The sequence below is a fragment of the Parasteatoda tepidariorum genome, chromosome 2 (genome assembly GCF_043381705.1).
Source record: "Parasteatoda tepidariorum isolate YZ-2023 chromosome 2, CAS_Ptep_4.0, whole genome shotgun sequence".
NCBI lineage: Eukaryota > Metazoa > Arthropoda > Arachnida > Araneae > Theridiidae > Parasteatoda > Parasteatoda tepidariorum.
Genome location: NC_092205.1, coordinates 30,910,053 through 30,926,686, shown reverse-complemented (window position 1 = coordinate 30,926,686; position 16,634 = coordinate 30,910,053). Strand labels below are relative to the sequence as shown.

The 16,634-nt window shown below is 29.9% G+C and overlaps 2 protein-coding genes across 5 annotated transcripts; both read right to left on the bottom strand.

Annotated features, from left to right (window-relative positions):
- Window positions 1–1,171: 1,171 nt before the first annotated feature.
- On the bottom strand, window positions 1,172–16,593 carry LOC107454968 (uncharacterized). Of its 4 annotated transcripts, none has more exons than XM_043040955.2 (5): window positions 16,477–16,593; window positions 5,071–5,163; window positions 3,650–3,675; window positions 2,129–2,189; window positions 1,172–1,711 (listed from the first exon to the last, which is right to left on the bottom strand). In XM_043040955.2, exons 3-5 carry the CDS (start codon window positions 3,650–3,652, stop codon window positions 1,245–1,247), a joined length of 531 nt encoding a protein of 176 aa, XP_042896889.1. In that variant the 5' UTR covers window positions 3,653–3,675; window positions 5,071–5,163; window positions 16,477–16,593; the 3' UTR covers window positions 1,172–1,244. The 4 variants fall into 4 exon arrangements, with proteins under 4 accessions (XP_042896889.1, XP_042896888.1, XP_015927826.1 ...); XM_043040954.2 differs by lacking the exon at window positions 16,477–16,593 and adding an exon at window positions 14,784–14,891; XM_016072340.3 differs by lacking the exon at window positions 16,477–16,593 and adding an exon at window positions 6,911–7,050.
- On the bottom strand, window positions 13,435–14,415 carry LOC107454962 (zinc finger protein 271). The gene has a single exon (XM_071188062.1). The coding sequence runs from the start codon at window positions 14,413–14,415 to the stop codon at window positions 13,435–13,437; it is 981 nt and encodes a 326-aa protein (XP_071044163.1).
- Window positions 16,594–16,634: the final 41 nt, after the last annotated feature.

Sequence of the window (16,634 nt, the reverse complement as noted above, 5' to 3'; positions counted from 1 at the left end):
ACACCTAATAATTTACATATTTTCTCTTTGTGCAAAGTATTACTCACATTTTTATATATTTTTTCACTACTTGGATAAGTATTTTCAGGTATTTATTGTTTTCCGGGTGGGTATTTTTTTCTTATTTTCCCACTTTTTACATCTTATGCCTGTATTATATATATGGAAATATATAGTTACTTATTGTACAGGGTGCATAGCATTTTTAAAAAGTGCTTAAAGGTGCTTATTTTTGTTTTTAAAAGCCCTTAAAGGTGCTTTTTTCATTCAGTGTTTTTAAAAAGTGCTTAATTTTCTTTTTTTTTTTAAATTAGGTGTTTTCTTTACCATGTTGATTTTTGCTACGAATTATGCAAAAAGACACAGTTCACATTGTTCTACTCAACGTTTTCACAATTAATTCAAACCCAATCAATCTACTTTGGCGTATTGTGAGTCTGTAGCGTATGAAAACGCCATTCATTTTACATGATTCAAAATTTCATGATTTTTGACAATTGTCAAAAACAATGTCAAAAGGGTTTTTTTTCACGACATGGCGGTGAAAACAAGACAAAACCGTCAATTGTCAAAAACTTTCCAACATTGCCTAGTTGTGATATTTTTTTTAAAGTGCTTAAAAATATTTTTTGAGTGCTTGAAATGTGCTTATTATTTGTTGAATAATTTGGCTACGCACCCTGTTGTAGTAATATGTAATATTTGGTTACATATAAATAAAATCAATTTTTTATAGTAATGAAAACAATTAAATTTTTTTGAAATACCCTGAAATATGTAGTGTTCAGTAAAATCTAGATATAAAGGAAATTAAATATTTTAATTTTATACCTTGTGTAATATATGTTCAAATGTAATTAGTAATAATATGAAAAATAATTAGTATTTATTTGTCTATAATAATAAGATCCTTGGTCCTATCCTCCGGCAGGCAAAGGCTGATTCAGCCTTTCATCCCTTTAGTGGGTCAATAGAATGAGTATCAAGCATACTTGGGGACTAAACACTGAGGGTACTGCATCCGACTGACCACCCAACCAGAGCACCTGTTCCTGCACCCTCAAGCCTCAAATCAAGAAAACTGAGATGGGCACAGTAGGCCTTTGCCCTCTGTGTTGCACCATTGAGTTTAGCTTATAATACATAAGAAATTCAATGTTAGACTTGAAGATTAAAGAAAAACTTAATAATGGTTTATTAAAATTTATAAATAAAACATTCCATAACTGCCTTCTATCTATATGCTATGAAACTGTCACAAGTGTCTCATCTTCTGCTGGTTGAATATTCACCCATTCTGTATCAATTGATGTATTTTCCATTTGGAGAGTTTGTATTATCTCATTTATTTCCTCATTTTCTTCTTCTTCATTACAACTATCAGTATTTTCTTTAAGCTCATTAGACTTTTCCTCAGTGTTGTCTCTTCTTTTTGACTTATTCCAAATAGTTTTGCATGCACCATAAATCCCTGTTGTTGCAACAGTAGCTGCAGTTATTCCAACTTTTGTGACAACAATTAAACCTTTAACCCCAACTATTTTCATCAAAGAGAAAGGGCTAGGAATTATTTTTCCGTTATTGTAGTTCCGTTGATAAATGGATACTATAGATCCTGCAACGATTCCATTTGTAAAACCAATAGCTGGGAATGCTGATGATACACCTGCAGTTACAGCAGCAGATAAGGCAGCAGTTTTGACCACAGACCCTATACATAAAAATATTAAATTTTATTTTATGTTAATAGATACCAGGGTATCAATGCTTTTACTCTCACAGTTAGTAAAATAAATCATTAACCATTTGAATAGAAAAACAAAGACACTAATAAAAATTAATAAATGAGGGGGCAATTTCAAATAACTTTAAATGGCAGACAATATTTTAAAAATATTTTTATTTACTTTAGTTTAAATAATGAGACTTATTTAAGAATAATGTTACTAATTTATTCAACTTTAACAAAACAATTTATTGAATATAAGATATATTTTCAAATTACTATTGATTTTAATTTATGTCTATATTTTTGTCATAGAGTAAGATACTGATAGGAATAACAATGTTGATAGAATGAAAAGAAAAAATAATAATAAATAAAAAGAAATAGAATTATATTACTCACATCCAGCTTCTTTTATTTTTTGCTTTATCCCAGAAGTAACTTTCTTCTTAATTTCAGCTGTCTAAATTATAAAAATATAATTTAATTCTGAATCGGTAAATTAATGAAAATGCAATATTATGAAATATATAGAAACGTTGACATAGCAAAGAAAAAATAAATTTCAAAAAAGGGACTATGCCTTTAATAGATTTAGATATAAATTAGATAATACATAAAACTTTTGAAGGATTAAAAGAGTAGATTTCTATTTTTTAATAAGATTTTTATATATCAATAAATTAGCAAAAGTTAAAAACTGCCAATGTGTCAACTCTATAGAAATTTTAACTTCTTTTTTGGAACCCCAGTCCAATGGCACTTTCAAAGTCTGAAGATTTTGCAAACTAATGTATTTTTGTATTAATTACAACCCCATAACTACTTGCATATATTGGTATGAAACTAGTAGAAAGGAATTCAATGGATCTTCCCATGTGTTGCGAAAGATTAGGATTGTGCCAATGACATTGTTTTTATCTTCACATATAATGGAGACTTACAGAAAAAGCAAATCCGAAGATATTGCAGCAGTGATTGAATATAAAAGGGAGTAAAATAGATTAAAAAAGAGGAGATTGAATCAAAAAAATTAAAATAGCAAATATAGGAAGAGATGGAGGAACTAACCAACACAAATTGTGAATAACCAAGGCTCAAAATTGATGAAGAAGTCTAGTATCTATATTTCAGTTAGTATCTATATTTGACCTGAAATGTGTCAAATTTTCTGACCAAATAAAATTTAAAATTCCAAATTGCTTTCAAATGCAGATTCTAACTATGTCTTGACAAAAATTAAGTACAGTAAATGTTTTAAAAACTGATGCTGACAATATTACAAATGCAGCTTTTTCTTGGGTGCCTGAAGGTGAACTTACCAGAGGAAGAGAAAACTATCTTTGAGTCACCTGATGCTTAAAGAGTTAAAACAGAGGTAAAATTGGAAAAAATCCAGAGCTGCAATGAAAAACTGTAAAAGTTGAAATGCCAGAAATGATGGGTGCCTTATATGCAAACAGACATTAAAAGATTAAAGAAGGAAAACTTGAGTTAAAATTCATTGTAGAACAAATTTTTATGTTAAATAATTGGAAACTTTTAAAAAATGTATATATATTTTTGAAAAGAATAAAATATTTATTTATTATTCATTTCCAACACAGGTTTCTTGAATATTTTAATTATAAAAGAATTAAAAAATTGTGGATTGGCCCAAAATCTATAAATTAATTTAAAAACATTTCATCAGAAATTTATTTTACATATTAAAAATCTAAAAAAAAAAAAAAAAGATTAACAATAGAGATATTTTAATATTTAAGGTAGATAACACATTTAATTATATTAGGCGTATGTATAGATGCATTGGACTAGGTCCTAAGGTTTACAAATTTAAAAATTAAAATTTTATTGAGAATTAATTAAATTTTTTAGCATGTAAACAGTGTTATAAAATAATTAGAGCTGAAAAAAACATACCATTTTTTTAAAATCTTTTCAAAATTCTGAAAAAGAAATTGAAGAACAATCATTATTTTATAAATTATAAAGATATCATACAAATAGTCAAAGCTACAGTACGATTATTTGATAATTTAAAATACTTTCCATATCAACAGAAAACTATTAGTTTTGATATTGAATATTTTTTCAACACTCTAAGTTCAAGCCAATTTTTTCAACAGTCCAATTTTTCTTATTAATTTAAAAAAGCTTTTTAATGATATATAAAATACTACGAATTTTATAGGAAGATTCAACTGAATTTTTGTTAATTTGCCTTTTGCATGAAAACCCTTTTCTTCTTAAAAAGGAGTTAGATTTTATCATTTTTTTTCTTTATTTGAGTGCTACAGTCTGTAACGTGCCAGTCATTTTTCAGAGAGAAAATGAATGATCTTCCAGTTCACTATTTTCTTTCGATTCCTAAAAAAGTTATTAATAGTAATTTCTTTTCCTTTAAATGCTCCTGTTCTACACAATATTCTTATGTTTCATGTTTAAAATAATTTCAGGATTGACAATCCCTGGTCAACAGGTTGGAACTACAATGCCTGGTTTATCAATCATTTTACTGAAAAAATTCTAAAGATGGAAGTAAAAGAATAATTTTTTTATATCCAATACTGTTGCAATAGCTCAGAGTCTTAAATTATTTTCTTCCTTCTTAACACCCTGCTGGGTACAATGAAGGAAGAATGAGAATATTTGATTTTTTTTTTAAGTATCTTTGTTTTGTAAGTGATAGTTGTATACAGAGTTCAAGCAATTAAACTCCTGTAAATAGCTTTTGAACAATTATATCAGTCACTTATTAAAATTGTTAGAAATGCCTGCTCTAGTTCCTTTAGAATTCTATTTTGAAAAGTAATTTTCTTGTAAGAAATTTTTTTTTAATATTTTCTTTTCATAATATATCTGCTCTTGTAGTAGAATTTTGCACAACTTAATATATTTTCAATGAATGTTGTCTCAAGTTAATAAATTTTCAAAAATAATTAAGGGATTTGATAATATAACTATAATATCATATGGATAAACCACTACTAGTTAATAACAGAGTTTATGAGGGCAATAATTTTTCCATTTTTGGCTAAAAGGCAGAGAACTGTGTATAAACCATTTGGACTGCAGGTTTTGTGCTCCTAGTTTAGTATTTTGATTAAAATGAAATATTCTTACGAGAATATTTATTTATCTTACAAATTATAAAATATTTAAGTAATATGTGAATATGACTATGCTGCACATTGCATGAACCATAGATAGTTATTTTGATTAAAATATCTTTATTAATGGAACTTTTTCTCTTATAAACTTCAAATAACTAAATAGTTTGATAATGTAACTGTAAGGTCCAATGCATTGGCCACTGCTAGTTAGTAGAAATTTTTACTTACAAAGTGTCATAGTCTAAAATTTATCTTGGACACCACTTTAAATTTGACGGAGAACTCTTTGAAGTACACTAGCTCAGAACTGTCATTACTAAACTAAAAAAGAAAGTAAATTTGATTAAAATGAAATTTTAAGCTATAGCAACAAAACATGAATTATTTGGAAGATTTGCTTATTTTTCAGAGTAACCTTTAATTTATGTGCATTTTGTAAAATAGTGTACAAAATTATGAGACATTTAAAAAAGATTTCAAGTTGAAAGCACAAGCAAATGATTCATAATTTTGCAAAAACACAATAAAGATATATTTTTGAAACAAAATAAGATTAATTCAAATGTAATGGAATCAAAATACTTAAATTACCTAATGTAGCCTCATAGTATTTAAATTAACTCAGACAATGAACATTCCTCTTTCAAGTCAAATATCGGATAAAATTATTTAGGAGGAAAGTTCAGTGAAATTAAAATTGAAGACCACTGCTTGGATAAAAAATATCGGATAAAATTATTTAGGAGGAAAGTTCAGTGAAATTAAAATCGAAGACCACTGCTTGGATAAAAAAAAAAAAGTCTCATTAAATGATTAACATAACAGCAATGGGACTTAGCTTTTTTAATCTGCCTACTACTGGATATGTTTCTCATAAGCACAAGTCATGAATGAGGTCATATTCAAAAATAGGGACTATTGTTCTGATTAAAACTCTTTACAAGGAATGAAATGTTTTTTAATTTCAAGGTTTTTATATAATGTTTGCAATATTCTACAATTTTAGTTAAAGAATTTTTTTATTTAGTACATATCAATAAATATTTAAACACTAAGTTTTTATCTGGAGAAAATGCTGAAAATATTTAAAATTAATATTTTATTACATTTATGAAAATTGATATTTCAATAAGAATCAAAGGTAAACCATTGTTTTGAAAGAAAATTTAAAACCCTTACAAAATTTGAGGTTTAGACTTTTTATATTTTAAAGGTAAAGGCAGAACAAATTTTACTCTGGGGCCAATAAACCCTGTACCAGCCTTGGTCATGAACAAAATAGCTATATAACCTGATTCTGCCAATCTATACTTTGACATAAAGATAATCTAGAAAAATCTAACTTTGCCTCCTTAGACAACAAAAAATAGTAATTCCAAGCGTGACTAAATATTGTTGTAACATGTACCAAGTTTCTTAAATAAGACATAAAACTATTTTTACCCTATAACTTTGAAATATTATTTAAAATGAGAGTAAGATAAAAAATAATAATAAATTCTTTCTTTATTAAATTCAAATAACAAAAACTCAAAAATAATTAATGTTTCTAAATTTTTAGTTGAACTTTCAAGTCAATATAAAAACAAGTTATCATTGAATAATTCATTACAAATATAACATAAAAATAAATAATTTCAAGAAAAACCCTGCATTATGAAAACCTATTCCTTAAGTACTCAAAATATTATGCAAACAAAATTTTAATAAAATTTAATTTTGATCTCCCCCGTCATGACAATCCTCTCTTCCTTAACAAGAATCAATTATGACATCAGCTGTTTAAGGCATTCTCTTCAATATAGAGCGTAAAAAAAATAAAAATCCAAGAAAATATTTACCTACAGATTTTAGAAATGGTAAGCGTAAATCGCAAATTTTAAAATAAACTAACAACATTGATAACAGGAAAAATATCTTTAATCCAGTCAGATATCATTAAAGGAAAAAAATAAACATATTTTAAAAACACTTATGTATATGACCTCATATCAAAAACTTATCACGGAAAGCAGAAATAAGGTAACATTTATATAAACCTGTATATAAGAATGTAAAATAGACATACTTTAACAGAAAGGGGATTTAATTTACTTGCGTAGCTAATAACAAAATTTCTGTAAATTCTTCTGAGTTTGTTTACAACATAAGCTTTTGACTACCTATTTCAGTTCTCTAGGCTTTCCAGATTTAATTTCAAATTTTTTTTTTCACTGGATCATTGTAATGAATACTAGGTGGCGCAATCATAAGAGACAACCTCACTGAATGGCAGTAACACATTTCTGATCGCTGTTGAGGGAGAGTAAGAAATTGAACCATCTCTTGTTGATACAGTCACTCGAAAAAATATCGAGTGACTGTAAGCTGAATTTAATGTTGTTAATTTAAGTCGCACTAGAGCTGCACAATGGGCTATTGGCGACGGTCTGGGAAACCTCCCGGAGGATGATCCGAAGACATGCCATCACAAGCTGAATTTAATGAATGGTATTACACGGTATACGTCAGTTTAAACGAAATGAATTTGTTGTCATGGTCTGATATCGCCCATAGTCAACACAGAAGGCGACATTTGGATGAGTTTATGCAAGGCCGAATCATTGGGAAGTTGGAGGAAGATCGAAGTGTGGCTGCATAGTTCGTGATCGTGATCGCCCACAGTATTGTTTCACGAGCTTGCAACACATTTCAGGGGACAGGAACAGCTGTCCGGAGGCCTATAAGGATCGTCCTCTCATAACCACGGCAGCGGATGACCAGCACATTGTCTTTTAAGCTAGAAAGAACAGGACGGTGACAGCTGCAATATTTTTGCTTGTACTTNGATTTTAATCTATATGAAAATCAAGAGAGAAACTAACGTACTTCCTTCCTCTATGACTTTCCACACGCTAATGGGGAAAGCATGTGAAGTGTTGCCATAGGAAAAGAGTTCTGCTCTACGCCACCTGCAGCCCATTTCGATCGCCAATAACAAGATTTCTCTAAATTCTTCTGAGTTTGTTTACATTATGAGCTTTTGACTACCTATTTCAGTTCTCTAGACTCTCAAGATTTCACTGGATCATTGGAATGAACACTAGGTGGCGCAATCATAAGAACCAACCTAACTGAATGGAAGTAACACATTTTGGATCGCTATTGAGGGAGAGTAAGAAACTGAACCATTTCCTTTTGATAAGCTGAATTTAATATTGTTGTTAATTTACGTCGCACTAGAGCTGCACAATAGGCTATTGGCGACGGTCTGGGAAACATCCCGGAGGATGATCCGAAGACATGCCATCACAATTTTGATCCTCTGCGGAGGGGAAGGCACCCCCGCTTCAGTAGCCCGACGACCTGCACGTGAAGTCGAGCACTTTACGGTAGCACAGTTTAACGAGGGCCAATACCGCACACCCTCAGTCCCTACGCAGACTGATCCAAGTGGTCACCCACCCGCACACTGACGCTTGACTTCGGTGATCTGCTGGGAACCGTGTCTTAACGATCAGTCCACTGCGGGGACCTGAATTTAATGAATGGTATTACACGGTATACGTCAATTTAAACGAAATGAATTTGTCGTCATGGTCTGATATCGCCCATAGTCAACACAGAAGACGACATCTGGATGAGTTTATGCAAGGCCGAATCATTGGGAAGTTGGAGGCTGCATAGTTCGTGATCGCCCACAGTATCGTTTCACGAGTTTGGAACACATTTCAGGGGACAGGAACAGCTGTCCGGAGGTCTATTAAGGATCGTCCTCTCATAACCACGGCAGCGGATGACCAGCACATTGTCTTGTAAGCTAGAAAGAACAGGACGGTGACAGCTGCAATATTTTTGCTTCTACTTGAAAATCGGCAATGACCGGCCCTGCACTATTGTTCAAACTTACATTCGAAAAACCACTTCGTCCTTAATCTCTGCACACCAGTGTATTTCTGAACACAATATCGCCGAATTGAATTAAATCATTCTTTAGCCACAATGGGAATATATGTTGTATTGCAACGGATACTGAGATATCTGAGAACAAGTGGGTTAATCAGCTGGCTAAAAAGGGAACAGAAATTTTGCAGTTCAGTAACGTACCATTTACCATTAGTGGAAATATTCCATCCATAATATCTCAGATCATCGCAGCATGCATTTCGTCTGGAGACCGAACACGATTACCTCGCCAAACACCTATGCTAAATTAACATTTATACTATAGTATCTCGTACAAACATAATTTCAAAATGGACAAAAACCAATTAGCAAAGTGTCCCTTGAAAGAAGAAAAACCTTTCCAACCGATATTAGGAGGCAAAAAAGATGTAGTTGGAGTTCAGAGACTCATTTCTTTCCTTTTTATTGAATTTACTGTTATTGTTGTGAAGTTTATTACTGTTTTATCTTCTTGTAAATTTTTTCCCGCGATTCTATTCTTTTGCATCTGTGATGCATGGAGGCCGTCGATGTAAAATAAAGTACGTTTGCAATAAAATATATTTACGTATATATAAATATATATACCATTTTTATTCACTTACTTTGTTCTTGAGTGTCAGAAATCGAAATCTGTTGAGTGGAAAAAAGATGTTGATCCAGAAAAAGTACGCTTTTTAATTTGATTCTATAATTATGTGATTGTCTGTGTTATGTGATGTTAGTTCAATGATTGTCTGTTGCAAATCAATTAGCTTATTTAAGGTTAGGTTTCGAACCAAAATGAATCCTAGTACGTGAAAATCCGTTCATTAGATTAAAAGTTATTCAGGATGTTCAGAGCCTGAGCTCGAAAAGCGGGGGCTTTCATATCTCTAATAGATAATTCTTAAGGAAAAACTCAAAATGGAATTATTTGTAACATTAAACTCCCAAAAAAGTAGGGAACCTAGGCCACTCAAGCCTTATAATAAATCAGACACTTAGGATGTTCATTTTTTTATTTATAAGACTTTATTATTTATTAAGACTACCCTAAATAACTTTTAATAGTTCAGTACAGACGATATTTTAAGTTACGAAATCAGATACAAAAGCACACCTTCCCTGAAAAAACTTACCTTTTTTTTAACGGATTAGAATTTCTGACCCTCAAAATATAGTAGGGGGTAGCAGCAATTTGCGAATTACAGTTTCAATAGTTTGGTCTGGAGTGTGGTCCAAAGTTTGAACCCCTTAATGTTAATTTCATTTTTCGCGTATTTCGCCATATCTTGAGAACTTTTTAAGCCGTTTGAAAAATTTTCGCCCCCAATTATAATATTCGTTTCTCCATACAAAAATAAATTTTAGTAAATATGTATTATTTTATTTAATAATGATCGGAAAAAAATTTGAATAGTAAGGTATACAATTTTTTACATATTTTTAAAGAGTGCAACTTAGATGGCAGGAAAATTACAAAACCTGAGGGAAATCGGTCGAATAGTTCCAGAGAAATGGATTTTAAAAATAAACGTAGCAATTAGCGTCACTCGAGAAATATGAATCTAAACGCAATTTCTCTTAAGTAATAACTTCTTATTTTAAATGGTTTTTTCACGTTTGTTCTTGTGGTAGATTTAAAAAGATGTTCAAAACAGTACTGTGGAAGAGATTGCAACACTATCATAGATCCTAAGTTGTGACCTCCATTTCGGGAATGTACGTCGCTCTGGTAGCGAGGAAATTGTTCGAAAGAAAACATGTGGGAAAATGACTTGGGATATGTTCCGGAACCAAAGTTTAATTATATCGCATTACGATCTCAAACAAGGATATTAAGTATCGAAACACTGTCGTGTTTAGGCACATTGACCTTCAGTGAGAGCTCAAATGCGGGATATGGATTTTGTTTTATTTTCGCTTAAATATCAATTTGTGATCTCCGAAATTCCTACTTTTATGTCTTCATTTTAGACAAAAACTCTAGAAATATATGTCAAGGGGGGATATAATAAAACTCTCTGTAAATGACGAGTGCAATGAGTAAATGATAGATGAGAAGTAAGGACAGAGGAAATTATGAGCAGGGAACAGGAACTGTTTGTATATTTAAAATTTATTCTTTACGAAAGCTTCTAAAATTAAAGTAGGGAGGGAATTAAATGTAATATTTATTTGTTGATTTATTTATTTTTTGTTTTCTTGTTACATAATTGTTAGCGTGATATCACAGAACTAGGAAAATCCAGAAAGACTAATACTATACCGATAACTCTGTATGACTCACAGTACCAACATGAATTTAAATTTTGGGAAACCTTATTCAAGCACAATATGTTCTTTATATGCATAAAAAAAAATAATTCTAATTTGGTTTTTTTAATAAACAAAACTATTCAATTATTGTGAAGGAACTCGAACAGGTGGTTTATTTGAAGGAAACAATATAACAATAAAATTATAAAAATAATTAATTTCCAAATATTTGATAACTTTCTGGCATCCTGCAAAAAATATTCATACTAAATGTCACAACAGCAGATCTGAATATAAATTAAGTCACTCTTCTAGGTTTTAATTTAATATATATCTTTTCTTCCATTTATATACTAAAAAATTCAGTATTTGAATATAAGTACAATTAATTTCAAATGAAAGCTCTTAACATCAACAATGGCATATTAATTACATTTATGAAATAATAAAAATCAAACGCTTTTAAGATCCATTTTATGAATTCATATCTTCTCAATGATTGCTATAGGCTCAGCCAGGCCATGGATCATTTAATCAGAACTAAATATAATATAAGTTTTGATATATTTCAACACAACAATCTACAATACTAAAATATATAATATATTTCCATTTAATGACATTTATTTTCATACTTCAAACACATATATATTACAAATTTTAACAAACTCAGCAATAAAAGACACACAGAAAAAAATTAAAAATTCATTAAATATTATAATAATATATATACATATATGCAGAGACATAAACCATTCCGGATTTGACAAAATATTGCAAAATAAATAAATAAATAAAAATAAATAAATAAATGAAGAGAGCTAAAAACTAAAATTTGCAGATTTTTGGTTTATTTCATCCCCTTTTAAAGGGCCCAACGTGGCTTAATTATAACAAATTGGTATATCACCACACAAGCCTTTGAATTAATTAGAAGTAGTAGTGAGCAAAAACCTTACACATCAGAAAGAAAAATCATCCATTAAAATACTATCACTTGAAAATATTATTCTGCTGTTTGGAACAAGTTGGCATCTCTGTACATGCATTCAAATATACATTCATTAAAAATACATATGACTAAACTAGTCTTAATTTAATTAATACAGCTAATCATTCTATTTAGAAATTAAATATGAATCTGTGTGCAGTTATCTTTTATATAAGTACAGGGTGTCCAGCAAAGGACTGATTGCTTTCAAATTTAAAAACTTCATGATAGAGGAATGAAACAGTATGTCTGTAAGCTGTAAAATTACATAGAAATTTTGAAACTAAAGTACAAAAATGTCGAAAGATGGTGCTGTGCTCCGAACAGAGTTCTCGTAAAGAATATAAATACCATAGGACTATAATCTAACTTGGGATATTCTAACAACAGAAATAAGTTGTTTAAAAGAATACATGGTATAAATCTTCTAATACAGTAGAACAGTGTTTCCCAAACTTATGACTTTTGCGTACCCTTTCCAAATTTTTTGTAACGCTGTGTACCACTAATAAAAAAATTAAAATTTTTTACTATAAAAAAATTGAGCAAAAGTTAAAAATCACAACTGGCTGTTGACACCACTAATTAGTTATTAACTGTTAACTCTGCAAAAAAGTAGCAAATAGAAAAATACGTAATCATAAATTTTCATGGATAGCTTTGTTTTCAAATAAATTTTTTGAAATTTTCGTTTGTTGCAAAGATATTTCGCATAAGAACCCGTACCCCTGTTAAACTGTTCCTATACCCCGGGGGTACGCATACCACACTTTGGGAAACACTGTAGTACAACAACCTCATTTAACATTTTAACACTAGAACTGATTGCACTGTTGATTGAGAATAAAATTAGAGAATTTCTATAAATAAGTCAAGTCTTCCACAGTCTATAGTAGATGTTGAATTGCTTGCAATTGTTTAGTTGAAAAACTATTTAACCATTACATTTACTGACGGTGATATAATTAGAACATACTTTAATTTTTTTTAAATGTAATATTTGTACACTGTGTTCTGTAATCACTATCCTTAATTTTCCCCAAACATAAATTAGAAAATAAAGTATTTTAATAGCCAAATATATAAAAAGATGTTACGAAATACATATAGAATGCATACCATGTTTGGTTTTTAGGTAGAAAAAAGTTGCAGACTAAATAACATCTAATATTTGTCTGCCCAAATTTCATTATATGGAATGTCAAACTCAGATAGGCCCATTTCACTTTGAACTTACTGTAAGAATAAGGTTTCTAACCTCTGTTAACTACCAACTAGTCAATACTATAGAAAGTTAAGTGATATTTTTTTTAAAGAAATGTCTTTAATGTGGCCAGAGAAGAATGAGGTTTCTAACCACAATGTAACAAAATTGTAAATAACTAGATCACTTTACAATTAAAAAAAAAATTATATCACATATTACAAGAATAAGGTTACTGAAAAGTATGAATATGGCTCTGAGCAGTCAGAATTTTCTGCAGAGAAAAATTGTTATTACGTATGCTAGAAGAATAAGGTTTTTTGCCATTATGAACACGACTATGTTTAGTTAGATTACTTTTCAATGCAAAAGTCTTATTACATATACTACAAGAATAAGGTTTCTCACCAGTATGAACACGGCTGTGTGCAGTTAGAGTACACCTCTGCGAAAAACCTTTATTACATATACTACAAAAAAACAATTTATCACCAGTATGAGTCCGTTGGTGAATAGTTAGAGTGTCTTTTGTTGAGAAACTCTTACCACATGTACTGCAAAAGTATGGTCTTTCACCAGTATGAATACGGTTGTGAATAGTAAGATGACCTTTCTGTGAAAAACTTTGATTACATATATTACAAGAAAATTTTTTCTCATTGTTATGGACACCAATGTGGGTAATAAGATTTTTCTTCAAGGAAAAACTTTTATCACACATATCACAGGAAAATGGTTTGTCACCACTATGAACACGACTGTGAACCGTTAGTTGACCTTTCAGTGAAAAGCTTTTTTTACATATACTACAAGAATAAGGTTTCTCACCAGTATGAACATAATTGTGCTTAATAAGAGTACTTTTCACAGAAAAACTCTTATTACAAATTTTACATAAAAATGGTTTCTCACCAGTATGAACACGATTGTGAACAAGGAGTTGATAATCTGACGCAAAACATTTTTCGCATGTACCACAAGAATAAGGTTTCTCACCAGTATGAACATAGTTATGTTTAGTTAGATAACTTTTCTGTGAAAAACTTTTATTACATATACTACACGAATAAGGTTTCTCCCCAGTATGCACACGACTGTGAACAATGAGATTATATTGTGATGAAAATCCCTTTTTGCATATAACACAAGAATAAGGTTTTTCACCTGTTTGATTAGTAAGTGTAGGATTATTGCTGTTTGTTAAACAACTCATATTTTACCACCATGTAATTTTTACATATACTCTACAAGGAAGATTTTTTTATGGTTTGTAAGAGTACAGTATTAAAAGCGGTTTAACCCACTGACGGTTCTGTGTGTATAAAGTCGTATTTTAACATGCAGTCTTCACCGCATAGCAAAACTGGTTTTTCTGTGTAATTAGATAGGGAAATAGTGGATCGGGGAGAAACATTCTCCCAATCTTGCCCTTTTGCTAAACTGCCAGTGGGTTAAAGGTTCTGATAGCAAAGGCAAAAAAGTTTTATAAATTATAAAACACCAAAATCATTATACACTAGAATCAACAAGGTAATATTAATGAACCCTCAGACAAAAATATCTTGTAATAATATTATATACCCATTTAAGTTATGAAAAATGATTTGTTTTGCTTGAATTCCTTACTGTGATCCTAGAAAAATTAGATAAAATTATGTAATTATCCTTTTTTGGGCTCTTTTGTAGTCTATCTTCAAATGCCATGAAACAAAGAACAGTGCCTTTGACTTCAAAATGCCACCCTGAAAAAAATTAAAAAAGATATATGTCTATTCACATAACTTATCGCATATTTTGGTTTACGAAAAATATTTAACTATTAAAATTTAAAATAATTTTCCACCAGTGTAACAGTCTCCCTTACATGAAGCAAAAATGTTTATAAATATTAAATAATTTGAGGGAAATTCGTTATAATTGGAATGAGGGAAGGTTAAATGCAATCTTAGTTACTTTAACTTAACTTTTTGGAAAGAAAAATATAATTTTTTTTTCAAATTAGAATCAAAAAGTTTTGTCCAGGGATTTTTGATTTTATCAGGAAAGTTAGAAAGAAACAGCTTTATTATTTCAAACGTATGACTGAACCTAAGTATTGAAAAGGAAACCTTCTCATAATTGTTTTATTGAGATTTCTACTCCAACAATGAGTAAATTTTAGGGCTGTTCGATCTATATTAGTATCTTTGTGCACCAACTCCAGTTATTGATGCCCAGTTCTTGTGCTTTCAACATAAAAATTTAATATAGTTTCTCCCCTGCAGGTGATGATGAAAGAAATCTCTTAAGTAAATCCCTTTAAGTACTTTCATATAAATTTTATTTTTTTGTTTTCTGCACACTAATACTTGTTTGCTACCAAAACAGAAATTGCTGAGGCAAAAAACTTTATTTTTTGGACTGTAAACATTCCACACAGGCAGCAAGAATAGTTTTAGGAAGATTTCTGTATCAATAACTGCTTAAAAATGATAATCTAGTTTTGTTAATAACATGACAGTTGCACATAAAAAAAAATATCACTAAAAAAAAAAATGACACTAAAAAAAAATATCACAGAAAGAGACAAACTCAAAAGGCATAATTAAAGCTAACTCAAGGCAAGAGTTTCTAAATATATATTTTTTATTTACTGTAAGTACAGTGCCTATTTGTGTCGATTGTAGTGTTTGGTACTGATGCAAAATACCTCAAAGCTTTTCATTGACTTACATATTAAAATAAATAGTTTAGGTATTTCTTTTATCAAATTCTCAATCATAAATAGTTCTATTTACTGTTATAAATTCTACTTACATCTACTGATGAAAAGATGTCAAACCTTTCAACTATTACTTTTGCTTCATTCAATTCATAATACGATAATACTTTAATTTATTATGGAGATGTGAATATGAAAGATTGTTATGAAAATTCCCCCCTTAGATTTTTATGAAAACGTATTTATCCAACGTTTACGCATTTTTTTCAGTGACTTGTTTCACTCTCTACAAATATTAGTCAATTGCACTCCTTTTTCAAGAGCATTCATATACTTTTCATATTTTTTAATGCTTATAATTATTAAATTTGCTACAGGGTCATTAATGGAATATTTAGTCTTTGAAAGAAAATTTTAGAGCGAGCAAACAACTAATTAGGCATAAGTTAATGGTAATATTAACTATAGACTAAAAATGAAAAAAAAAAATTCTCTTTCATGAAATGAATAAAAGTGTTATTTTAAACTGTATAAGTCTTTGTACGGTATTTATTTAATTTAATACTAACATACCAGTTTTTGATTCACTACACTTACTACGAGAGAAAGAATTCACATTCATTAAATTTTTCTTAACGATGATTATTTGAGTGCTCATAAAACAACTTCATAAACACATTGACCGATACTGAACGTTGTTTATTTTTTGTTATTTACATCTGATTTCTCTG